This window comes from Scyliorhinus torazame, chromosome 6 (assembly GCF_047496885.1).
Source record: "Scyliorhinus torazame isolate Kashiwa2021f chromosome 6, sScyTor2.1, whole genome shotgun sequence".
Taxonomy (NCBI): domain Eukaryota; kingdom Metazoa; phylum Chordata; class Chondrichthyes; order Carcharhiniformes; family Scyliorhinidae; genus Scyliorhinus; species Scyliorhinus torazame.
The window spans coordinates 238,289,647-238,302,909 of NC_092712.1; the positions used below are offsets into that span (position 1 = coordinate 238,289,647).

Consider the following 13,263-nt stretch of genomic DNA (forward strand, 5'->3'; position numbering starts at 1 on the left):
CCACTCCTGCTCCTAATTCTTATGTGGGCATGGGAGCATTGTCTTGTGTTAAAATGGCAAGCAATGGGAAAGTCAGGATCCTGAATGCGCACAGACCAAAGGTGCTCAGCAAAAAGATCACCCAGCCTACGTTTGGTCTCTGATATAGAGGAGACCACATTGGAAGCAGCGAATGCAATAGACCAAATTGAAAGAGGTGCTAGTGAAATGCTGTTTAACCTGGAATGAGTGTTTTGGGCCTGGGATGTTAAGCTTGAAGAGGTAAAGGGGCAGGTGTTACACTTTCTGCGATTGCATGGGAAGGTGCCATGGGTGATGGGAGAGGTGTTGGGTATGGTAGAGGAATGGACTAGATTATCCCGGAGGGAACGGTCTCTGCGGAATGCTGACAGAGGGAGTGAAGGGAAGCTGTGTTCGGTGGTGGCATCACGTTGGAGTTGCCGAAAATGGCGGAGGAGAGGCTAGTGGGGTGAAACGTGAGAACAAGGGGGATTCTATCCTTGTCTGGGAGGGGACGAGGGTAGTGGCACACGAGATGGACCGCACGCTTTTGAGGGCCCTGTCAACAACTGTAGGTGGGGAAATCACGGTTGAGGAAAAAGGAACACATTTTCGAAGCACCACTTTGGAAAGTGGCATCATCGGAACAAATGCGACAGAGGCGAAGGAGCTGAGAGAAAGGGATGGAGTCCTTACAGGATGTAGGGTGCGAAGAGCTGTAGTCCAGATAGCTGTGAGAGTCAGTGGGCTTGTAATAAATCTTAGTAGATAGGTCTTTTGCCGGAAATGGAGACGGAAAGGTCAAGGAAGGGAAGGGAAGTGTCTGAGATGGACCAGGTGAAAGTGATGGAGGGGTGGAAACTGTAAGTGAAGTTGCTGAATCTTTACAGGTCTGGACGAGAGCATGAAGCGGCACCAAAATAGTCATCGATGTACCGGTAAAGGAGTTGTGGGAGGGTACCCGGGTAGGCCTGGATCAAGGACTGTTCCACATACCCCATAAAAAGGCAAGCGTAGCTAGGACCCATGCAGGTGCCCCTTGCTACACCTTTGATTTGGAGAAAGTGGGATGATTTAAAGGAGAAGTTGTTGAGAGATAGAACGAGTTCAGCCAGGCGGAGGAGAGTGATGGATGGGAATTGTTCAGGCCTCTTTTCGAGAAATAAGCGTCTTTTCTGTGCCTGGTTTAAATAGCTGGTAGTTGTGGAGGCGGTGTCATAGTGACATTGTCATTGGACTGGTAAACCAGAGACCCAGAGTAATGCTCTGGTGACCCAGGTTCAAATCCCGCCACTGCAGTGGTGAAATTTGAATTCAATAAAAAAAAATGTGGAATTTTTTTTAAATGTTGACCACAAAACCACTGTCGATTGTTGTAAAAACCCATCTGATTCACGAATGTCCTTTAGGGAAGGAAATCTGCCACCCTTACCTGTTCTGGCCTACATGTGACTCCAGACCCACAGCAATGTGGTTGACTCTTACCTTCCCCCTCAAGGGCAATTAGGGAGGGGCAATAAATGCTGTCACAGCCTGCGACACCCAGGTCCCATGAACGGGAAAAAAAATTCATATGCTTAACTAATCACTCTTGATATATAAGTAATTAATCATAAATCAACTGGACGGTAGAAAGCCTGTGATCGCTGTTTTCAACAAAAATGTGTTGAGATGATTAAAGTTATTGTATTTTTGGGGTGGGGTGAAGTTGCATATTTATTTGTAACTTGCCTCCCTTGGTCTGTCAACAGCATACAACATATGACCGAGAAAGAGACCAAAGTTTTCATACCTCTGACATTGCTGATTTGAAGCTGGCTGCTAGGACTACATGAGCATACCTTGGAGAAGTACTGTTTGATTTGGCGCCCCCCTCCCCCCTTCCCCAATTGTTACAGATTTGCTTAGCCTCCAGTCATTGCCTGTGATTGGAAGAACCCACAGCGCATCATTCTGGGTCAATGTGATGCACCTTATGTAAATAGAATTGATCAATTATAGTGTGTGTCTCATATGCCATTTTTACTTCTAATTTTCTAAAATGGGACGTGTTCTTTCTCCTGTCCTCTCTCTGTATTAAAATTTGGCAACATTAGAAAGTCAACATCTTGGCACACTGCACTCCGTTTAAGAAAGAAAAATGAAAAGAAGGATAAAGAATGCAAGAAGGAAGGAAAGCTAGAGAATGGCTTCCGAAAGTCACGAGAAGGATTACCCAATAAGGTATCAGTTAAGGTAGGTCCAAGCAGCAGCCATTAGTTAAAGTACTTGTTTGGATGTTCTCCACAATTGCCCACATTTCATTTAGCATCCTTTGAATTTAAACAGTAAACGTACAGATAGTGAGATGATAATTCCACCAAAATATGCATGAGCAAATAGTTACCGCTGAAAAAATGTATGTTCGTTTGTTTGTTAAATTTTTATTTTTTTTAAATTACTTTTCAGAGTTACAAAGCCAGAGCTCAGAGTGTGGACAGGGGCAAACCCCTAATCCAGCTCCTTGCCTGCTCCAAAAACAAATTCAAATTGAATCCAATTCATGGTCCCCACAAGTGAGACATGCCAGATCCAAGCATTACACCTGACCTCACGCTTTACTGAGGAAAGATGGATTCATTACCAATTTCAACTCATTCATAATCAGCTTGTAACCAGTTGCAATATTCCAACCTTTCCTCACCCCATTGGCCAACCAAGCAATTAACTAAACTATGAAATGTGAAGCAGAATTAAAAATGATTATCCACATACAAATGTAATAACATGCAAATTAATATTCTTTATTAACAGCACACTCCTTCCAGTTAAGTCCAAGACTGAAGGCGTTGTACCTAAATGCGCGCAGTATACGGAACAAGTTAATGAGCTTGTTGCGCGCATTGAAATTGGCCGGTTCGATGTTGTGAGCATCACAGAGACGTGGCTGCAAGGGGATCAGGGCTAGGATCTAAATATCCAAGGATATGTGTCCTATCGAAAGGACAGGCAGGTGGGCAAAGAGGGTGGGGTTGCATTGTTAGTAAAGAATGAAGTTAAATCGATAGCAAGGAGCGACATAGGTTCAGAAGGCATAGAATCTCTGGGGGTAGAGTTGAGGAATCGCAACGGTAAAAAAACCCTGATGGGATTTATGTACAGGCCCCCTAGCAGTAGTCAGGATGTGGGGCAGAAAAGAAATCAAGAGATAGAAAAGGCATGTAAAAAAGGCAATATTACAATAATCATGGCGGACCTCAATATGTAGATGGACTGGGAAAATCAGGTTGGTAGTGGATCCCAAGAAAAGGAATTTGTGGAATGTCTAAGAGATGGTTTTTTGGAGCAGCTTGTTAAGAGAGCCTACTAAGGAACAGGCAATTCTGGATTTGATGATGTGTAATGAGGCAGACTTGATTTGGGAACTTAAGGTGAAGGAACCCTTAGGGAGCAGTGACCACAATATGATAGAATTTACCGTGCAATTGAGAGGGAGAAGCTGCAATCAGATGTAATGGTATTACAATTAAATAAGAGTAACTACAAAGACATGAGGGAGGAACTGGCCAGAATTGATTGGAAAAGGAGCCTAGCAGAGAAGACAGTGGAACAGCAATGGCAGGAGTTTTTGGTGGTTATTCGGGAGGCACAACAGAAATTCACCCAAAGAGGAGGAAAAATGCTAAGGGGAGGACAAGGCATTCATGGCTGATGAGGGAAGTCAAGGACATCATAAAAGAAAAAGCATACAAAATGGCGAGGATTAGTGGGAAGCCTTTAAAAGCGAGCAGAAGACAACTAAAAAAGTAATAAGGGGGCAGAAAATGAAATATGAGTGCAAGCTAGCTAGTAATATAAAGGAAGATAGGAAGACATTGGAAAATGTGGCTGGAGAAGTGATAATGGGAAACAAAGAATTGACAGACAAAGTGAATAGTTACTTTACATCAGTCTTCACGGTGGAAAACACCAGTAGGATGCCAGAGCTCCAGGAGAACCAGGGAGCAGAGGTGAGTGCAGTGACCATTACTAAGGAGAAGATTCTGGGGAAACTCAAAGGTCTGAAGGTGGATAAATCACCTGGACCGTATGGACTATACCCCAGGGTTCTAAAAGAGATAGCTGAGGAAATTGTGGAGGCATTGGTGGTGATCTGTCAGAGATCACTGGAGGCAGGAAGGGTCCCAGAGGACTGGAAAGTGGCTAATGTAACACTGTTGTTTAAGAAGGGAGGGAGGCAGAAGATGGGAAATTATAGGCCGGTTAGCCTGACTTTGGTAATTGGTAAGATTTTAGACTCCATTATTAAAGATGAGATCGTGGAGTACTTGGAAGTGCATGGTAAAATAGGACTGAGTCAGCACGGCTTTGTCAAAGGGAGGTCGTGTCTGACAAATCTGTTAGAGTTCTTTGAGGAAGTAACAAGCAAGTTAGACAAAGGAGAACCAGTGGACGTGACTTATTTAGATTTCCAGAAGGTCTTTGACAAGGTGCTGCATAGGAGACTGTTAAATAAGTTAAAAGCCCATGGTGTTAAGGGTAAGATCCTGGCAGGATAGAAGATTGTCTGACTGGCAGAAGGCAGAGAGTGGGGATAAAGGGGTCTTTTTCAGGATGGCAGCCGGTGACTAGTGGTGTGCCTCAGGGGTTGGTGCTGGGACCACAGCTTTTCACAATATACATTAATGACCTGGAAGAAGGAACTGAAGGCATTGTTGCTAAATTTGCAGATGATATAAAGATGTTTAGAAGGACAGGTAGTATTGAGGAAGCAGGCAGGCTGCAGGAGGACTTGGAGAGGCTAGTAGAGTGGGCAAAGAAGTGGCAGATGGATTACAATGTGGAAAAGTGTGCACTTTGGTTAAGCACTTTGGAAGGAGAAATGGAGGCGTAGACTATTTTCTAAATGGGGAAATGCTTGGAAATCAGAAACACAAAGGGACTTGGGAGTCCTTGTTCATGATTCTCTTAAGGTTAACGTGCAGGTTCAGTCAGCAGTTAGGAAGGCAAATGCAATGTTAGCATTCATGTCGCGAGGGCTAGAATACAAGACCAGGGATGTACTTCTGAGGCTATACAAGGCTCTGGTTAGACCCCATTTGGAGTATTGTGAGCAGTTTTGGGCCCCGTATCTAAGGAAGGATGTTCTAGCTTTGGAGACGGTCCAGAGGAGGTTCACAAGAATGACCCCTGGAATGAAGAGCTTGTCGTATGAGGAATGGTTGAGGACTCTGGGTCTGTACTCGTTGAAGTTTAGAAGGATGATGGGGGGGATCTTATTGAAACTTACAGAATACCGAAAGGCCTTGATAGAGTGGACGTGGAGAGGATGTTTCCACTTGGAGGAAACAATCTCAGACTAAAGGGACGATCCTTTAAAACAGAGATGAGGAGGAATCTTTTCAGCCAGAGGGTGGTGAATCTGTGGAACTCTTTGCTGCAGAAGGCTGTTGAGGCCAAATCACTGAGCGTCTTTAAGACAGAGATAGATAGGTTTTCGATCAATAAGGGGATCAGGGGTTATGGGGAGAAGGCAGGAGAATGGGGATGAGAAAAACATCAGCCATGATTGAATGGCGGAACAGACTCGATGGGTCGAGTGGCCTAATTCTGCTCCTATGTCTTATGGTCTTAAGTCAGAAAAAAGTCGCTATGTCGTGTACAGACAGTTAAAGAGGGAAGGAAGAGTAGGAGTCTGGATTGAAACTCAAGTAACCATTTACTAATCATAATCCATCCTAAACCCTAATTATTTCACAATTCCCTGCTGCCTCACGGTGCCAGGGACCTGGGTTCAATTCCGCCATTGGGTGACTGTGTGGAGTTTGCACATTCACCCCGTGTCTGCGTGGGTTTCCTCCTGTTGCTCCGTTTTTCTCCCACAGTCCAAAGGTGTGCAGGTTAGGTGGATTGGTGGATTGGAGTTACAGGGTTGTGGGGGAGTGGACCTAGGTAGGGTGTTCTTTCAGACGGTAAGTGCAGACTTGATGGGCTGAATGGCCATCTTTTGCAGAGTAGGGATCCTATTCTATGAACTGAAACCAAGTCTTAACTAATGCCCAGGTGAAAATGTTGCTTATGGAGTGTCACCAAGGAAATTTGGATTCTATAGAATCTGTATGAGACCCGTACTGAATTATTTTAATATTTTTGCATCTGCTAATATTTCATCTGATTCTTGCATTTTTAAAGAAGTTCATGTACTGTCTGTGAATCTGTGTTGCTAGGATGATGAATTACTTTGCTTCATTATGCATTCAATAGTCTTGATTTTTTTCAGATAAAAAGTCTCCCATATTGTATATGATTAGTCGGAAATGTGCATAATGTTAAAATAGAAAAATAATGTTAAATAAGTGATGACTGCAAAAATATTACTTGTTTTTTAATTTGGCTTAAGTCTATGCAGATTTGTTTGTAATGTTCAGTTCTTGGAACACTTTACAGCCCATTATCTCAAGCAATTTTCTAAGTTAGATTTGTGGCGTCAAGAAAGCTAGTTGTTTTGTTTTAAATGTTTGACCATGCAGTCAGTTAGGTCAAATTCATTTTGACCTGTGCTTTTATTCATTAACTTCCACTAAACTTACAACCTTTAACCAACAACTATTGTTGTTTCTTACACTGTTTGACCAGTTTCACACAATAGGTAAGAAGTATAACAACATTGCCACTTTCAGTTAATTTAACATATCCTGAACCGACTTTACATATAGAAATCTCTTAATTGGACTGCCCATCATTTATTTACTTTTTATTTTACTTCTCAGAAATTAGGCCAAGCTACATTTATCTCCCTTGCTTGTTGATGCATCATTCACATTTAAGCTGGTTGGCAATCTATGATGAGGCCTCCGTTTGTGTATTCTTGAACTGGCACAATGACCAATGAAAGCAGCTGTGGGCCTTCTCTTGTCAATTTACCCCTACCTTGTGCCAAGTACTTGAACTTGGCTTTCCATTTTGCCTCAGATTGAAGCTAATGTCATGATTTAAGTAAAATAATCCAGCATGCACCTGTATTCCACAGTAGACCCACTACTTTTAATAGTAAATAGCAGCAAGAAATGCATATACTTGGTGAAATATATATATACCCCATTAGCACCACTAAATAAGGTTGTTGACCCTTTAACTGAGTTAGTAGTGCGAGTATTGTGCTGCAGTAGCTAGAGACCATGTGACGTAGCCACAATTATGCCATCTGCTTTTGAACTATCTTAATTAACAGTTATTGCCAAGTGTCACACTATAATCTGATAATTACTTGAAAAAAATGAATTGCAGGCCTTGTGCTGCAGTTTTCATATGAGTGGCATTTTTAGAATAGTAGAAGGAAACAACATTTCTGCTGCCTGCTCACACTGCTGGCCAGGCAGCACACAGTTCATAGAATCAATAGACTGGGCGGCACGGGACACAGTGGTTAGCACTGTTGCTTTACAGCATCCCGGTCAGGGGTACGATTTCCGGTTTGGGTCACTACCTGTGCGGAGTCTGCATGTTCTCCCCGTGTCTGCGTGGATTTCCTCTAGGCTCTCCGGTTTCCTCCCACAATTCAGCTGTTAGGTGAATTGGGCATTCTGAATTTTCCCTTAGTGTACCTGAAGAGTGTGGCGACAAGGAGATTTTCCCAGTAACTTCATTGCATTGTTAATGTAAGCCTACTTGTGACACTAATAAAGATTATTATTATTGCTTAGACTGCAGAAAAGGCCATTCGGCCTGTCAAATTCATTTGATATAAACTGGTTCAACTTAACGTTCTGAAAAGCCAGTTTTAAGTACAGGATTGTAATAATTATGTAACTATTACAAGTTTTAGCTTTACTTTTATTTATAGTTATTACATTCGGTAATCCATTACCCAATGTTTGGTAATGCTGATCTATTAAGGAACCTTAGTTAGGCCACACTTGGAGTATAGTGTTCAATTCTGGTCGCCACACTACCAGAAGGCTGTGGAGGCTTTAGAGAGGGTGCAGAAGAGATTTACCAGAATGTTGCCTGGTATGGAGGGCATTAGCTATGAGGAGCGATTGAATAAACTCGGTTTGTTCTCACTGGAACGAAGGAGGTTGAGGGGAGACCTGATAGAGGTATACAAAATTATGAGGGGCATAGACAGAGTGGATAGTCAGAGGCTTTTCCCCAGGGTAGAGGGGTCAATTACTAGGGGGCATAGGTTTAAGGTGAGAGGGGCAAGGTTTAGAGTAGATGTACGAGGCAAGTTTTTTACGCAGAGGGTAGTGGGTGCCTGGAACTCACTACCGGAGGAGGTAGTGGAAGCAGGGACGATAGGGACATTTAAGGGGCATCTTGACAAATATATGAATAGGATGGGAATAGAAGGATACGGACCCAGGAAGTGTAGAAGATTGTAGTTTAGTCGGGCAGCATGGTCGGCACGGGCTTGGAGGGCCGAAGGGCCTGTTCCTGTGCTGTACATTTCTTTGTTCTTTGTTCTTTGAATCCCGAGGAAACTTCTTCACTGAGTGCTGAGAATAGAACTTGCTATATTGCTTGGGGTGTTGAGGCAAATAACAAGATGCCTGTTATATTAAATAATTCTCATTTCTTTCCTTTCAGCTCTTGAACCCTAATTATATCTATGATGGTAAGTTGTCAAAATAACTTCAAATTTTATAAAGCACAAATAAACAAGTTTGTTTTAAAGGTTGGGATTTTGTACAGCATGTTGGTGCTCCCATGTCTTTGACAAAGAGTCATCCAGATTCGAAACGTTAGCCCCCTTCTCTCTCCACAGATGCTGTCTGACCTGCTGAGATTGTTTAGTATTTCCTTTTTGTTGCTTCCATGCACTGTTATGAATTTGTGGGTCAGGAGTTCACATCAGATGATCTCCAGTCAGGAAGGTACAGAGTAGAATTGAGTTGATTCAGTACAACAGATTATTGTTATTTTCATTCCCTTTTACAGTGAAATTTTCCTGAATATACCAATTGAGGTTTTCCACATTAACATGTCTAGGAACAGCCATTGAAAGCAGAACATATTACAACATGTTTCTTGGGTGACGATTGTGTGAAAAGCATTATCATAGGATCACAGAACAGTACAGGACTGAAAGACGCCATTCAGCCCATCGAGTCTGCATTGGCTATGTTGAAGATCCAGTTAGTCAGTCCCACTTGCCCCACTCTACCCCCGATACCCCTGCAATTCTTTCACCTTCAAGTATTTATCCAAGTATATTTCCTTTCAAAGGCATTTATTGATTTTTTAATCCACTATCCTATTAGACAGTGCATTCCAAATCCGAATCATGGATTTCATAGGTTTTGTTTTCCTTGTGTCGCCCCTGGTTCTCAACCCTTGTACAAACGAGAACAGTTTCTCTTATCTAAATCCGGCATGATTTTAATCACCCTTACAAAATCTTCTCTTAACCTTCTCTGCCCCAAACAGAACAACCCCAGTTTCTCCAGTCTATCCATGGGACTATAATCCCTCATCCCTGAAACCAATCTACTGTTTTCTACCTTCTTCAAAGCCTTCATCTCCTTTCTAAAGTGTTGTGCCCAAAATAGAACACAATACTAATACTAGTGTTTTACATAGCTTAGCATAACCTCCTCTCTTTTACTTCCTGTACTTATGTATTTATTTATAAAGCCCAGGATCCCATGCTTTATTAACTGCTTTGCTAATGTTCCTGCCACCTTGAAAGATTTGTGACCAACCACCCATTTCTCTCTGTCTTGTACCCCCTCAAAAATTATAGAATTTAGAATTCTTCTTGCTAAAAAGTATCATCTCATCTGCCCATTCCACAAGCCTATCTATGTCCTCTTGAAATATTACAATTTTCCTCAATGTTGACTGTGCTACCAAGTTTTTTGTCATCTGCAACTTCAAGATAGTGCCCTGCACCTTCAAGTCCAAGTCATTAATGTATATCAAAAACAACATTTAGCCTAGTACTGAGCCTCCAAAAAAACAGCCAATTCACCACAATTTTCTGTTTCCCTCCCTTAGCCAATTCTGTATCCACACTGCTACTATTCCTTTTATCACACAGGCCTCAATTTTATTAAGAAGTCTTAATATGTAGCATTTCATCAAACGTCTTTTGAAAGTCCACATAGTCATCAACTGCACTGCTCTTATCCACCCTGGGTACCTTGTCAAAATGCTCTATCAGACTAGTCAGAAAAGATTTCCCTTAACAAATTGAGGCTGGCTTCCAAATTGAAGCCGTTAGTTTTGGTCCCCACTCCAGACTCCAATCCCTGGCTATCAACTACATTCCTCTCCCTGGCAACAGTCTGCGTTTAAGCCAGTCTGCTTGAAAACTTGATGTCACATTTGATCCTGAGATGAGCTTACAACCTCATATTTGTCCCATCACTAAAACCACCCATTTACACGTTCGTAACATCACCTGACTTTGCTCCTCCTCTGCTCATCTACTGCTGAAATGGTCATCCATTCCAACATTACCTCCAGACGTGACTATTTCAGTGCACACCAGGCTGGTCTCCCCTATTCTATCTTCTGTAAACTTGGGGTCATCGAAAACTCTGCTGCTCATGTCTTGCCATTCCCTATCACCCCCTGAGCTCACTGGCTCCCTGTCAAGCAATGTTTTTCTTTTAAAGTTCTCATTCTTGTTTTCAAATCACTTCATGGCCTTGCTGTTCCCTATATCTGTGATCTCCTCCAGCCCCACAATCCTCTGAGACATCTTTTCTCCTGTAATTCTGGCCTTTTAGGCATTCCAAATATTATTTGTTCCACCATTGGTGGCTGTACTTTCAGTTGCCTAGTCCTCAAGTTCTGGAATTCCCTCCCTTTACCGCTCTGCCCCTCTACTCTTTCTCCTCCTTTATTACACTCCTTGAAACCTAACTTTGACCAAAGTTTTTAGCCCTAATATCTCCTCATCTGGCTCGTTGGCATACTTGGTTTCATATTGCTCCTGTGAAGCGGCTTGAGCGGTTTCATTATATTAAGGAAACTACATAAATAAAAGTTGTTTGTTGTTGCTCCATTTCATTCCCAGGACTAAATCAAATAATGTCTCCCTTATTGGGCAGACACATGCTGGTGGCACTTACTGAAGACATGGGCTTCAAAGGCACATGAAGCATACTGTAGTTGTTACATTGTGCGGAAGTTGCAGCATCTGGGCTGGGTTTTGTCCCTTCATTCTAATTAGAAACTTAAAATAAACTCCTGAGCTACAAGCTGATAATTTTTATTATTGCTTTTAATTAGGTTTAAACCATGTGACTTTTTTTTCTATACCTAAAGCAAAATACTGTGGGTGCTGGAAATCTGAAATAAAAACAGTGCTGGAAATACTGAAGCAGGTCCGGTAACATTAATGGAGAGAGAAACAGTTCTTCAGAAATAAGAAAAGACCAAATTATTTATTCAATCTTGACAAGAACTTATAAGATGCTAAACACAAAAACATAACTATAGACTTCTATCTAAAGATACATACCTTTGAATCCTCGAATTCTGTAGCTCCAGGCCTTTTGAGTTGATCACAAGCAGATTCCTCGTCATTATCAAATTCCGACCACCAAATTCTCAGCTTCCACTCTGTTTACAATTCACTCAGCTCATTCTACAAACCGTGTGTCCAGTATATGAGGTCTATCCAATTGCATGATGTAGTCTGTGCCAAAAGTGTAAGCTTTTCTTTGGGCTTGCTATGTAATGATCTTTGCTAATACAGCAGAATCACATACAAATCTATAACAGGGGATTTCATTTGAAATCTGGATATAGTCACACTCACATGGATTTATTATCTTGTTTATACTCTCAGAAATGTGGTGGATCTTAAATCCGGGCTTTAGTTCGAAAATAAAGGAAATATTGTACTTTGACTTGTTTCTATCATAAAATAACCTTGGATCAGACAGTTCAGAGGAGGTGTCATGGAGTGTAGAGTCTCAACAGGTTAATTGCCATTTTAGCTGCATTGTGTCTATTCTCCTGTCTTTTCAGCTTTGTGCTCCCCACTGCTTCAACTCCTGTCCTTTCTTGCTATTTAACATGGGACACACATTATTTTAACAGGGGAGTCATGCCTACCTAGGTTAATTGAAAAATAGTAGCTCATTGTAATGTAACTGGTCTGTACTTACCTTATTCATAGAAGAGTGAGTGTGTCATCCATAAAACATAGTAATATGTATTTTGTAAAGTACTTCATGGCTTCTTGCAGCCTTTCATATTATAAATTTACTGACTAATTCTGTATACAACACTTTTCCGCCAGTTCCCCCTGAGTTCATCAACCCACTGACTGATGTGGCCTGTGAGACAGGAGAGACTGTTACACTGAAATGCAAAGTCTGTGGTCGTCCCAAGGCTACAATCACATGGAAGGCCCCAGACCACAGCATTTTGAGCAATGATGGCCATAACAACATTATGTACAGGTAGGGATCAAAGAATTTGTTATGAGAAAGTATGTTGCTAGTTTTCGGGATTGTATCACGACTAACATATGATTTTGTCATGTGATGGTGATTTCAGCGATTCTGGTGAAGCTACACTTAAAATACTAAATGTGACCACTGATGATGATGGAACTTACACTTGTGTAGCCGTAAATGATGTGGGATCAGCCTCCTCTTCTGCAATCCTGCGAGTTCTAGGTGTGAGTTTTGACATTTTATTGTTTTAATAATCTAAGAATCGGATTAATCTAAATTATTAACATAAAAGCTTTATGGCATTTGTGGTCGGTTTCTTAGGAAGTCTTTTAATGGGTTGTTCCACAATATTTCAGTTGTTGCATTGCTCTCTAGCCATTGACTTTGTCTGTTCCTGAATTTTTACATTCGTAGTGTTTATGTGAATAAATAAGAAGGGGTGCCATGGTGGCACAGTGGGTAGCACGGCTGCCACATCAAAGCCAGAGACCCGGTTTCAATTCCGTGTGGAGTTTGCACATTTTCCACATGTCTGCGTGGGTTGCCTCCCATGGTCCAAAAATGAGCAGGTTAGGTGGATTGAGAATGCTAACTTGTCTCTTCATATCCAACGGTGAGGTGGGGTTGCAGGGAAGTGGGCCGAGATAGGGTGCTCTTTCAGAGGATCGGTGTCGGTACTCGATGGGCCGATTACCTCCTTTTGCCCTTTAGGGATTCTATGATTCAAGTACATTCGTTGTTTTATTTTTACCAAGTGTAGATAAGTCTAGAAGTTCAAATCTAGCCTTTTGTCAGATCCTACACTCATTGTTGATATGGCTCGGTATGAGTAGTGTGGGAGTCTGGTAATATAGTGGTCACACTA

General features: G+C 41.9%; 1 protein-coding gene across 5 annotated transcripts in view; it reads left to right on the plus strand.

The window, feature by feature from the left end:
* The window catches only part of LOC140425346 (triple functional domain protein), an 801,905-nt gene that overhangs the window by 731,268 nt on the left and 57,374 nt on the right, over positions 1–13,263 (plus strand). For all 5 annotated transcript variants that reach the window (XM_072509510.1, XM_072509511.1, XM_072509512.1 and 2 more), the window contains 4 exons: positions 2,097–2,235; positions 8,569–8,596; positions 12,239–12,401; positions 12,499–12,620. In XM_072509510.1, the coding sequence (XP_072365611.1) occupies positions 2,097–2,235; positions 8,569–8,596; positions 12,239–12,401; positions 12,499–12,620 (452 nt within the window). The remainder of the gene's footprint in view (positions 1–2,096; positions 2,236–8,568; positions 8,597–12,238; positions 12,402–12,498; positions 12,621–13,263) is intronic.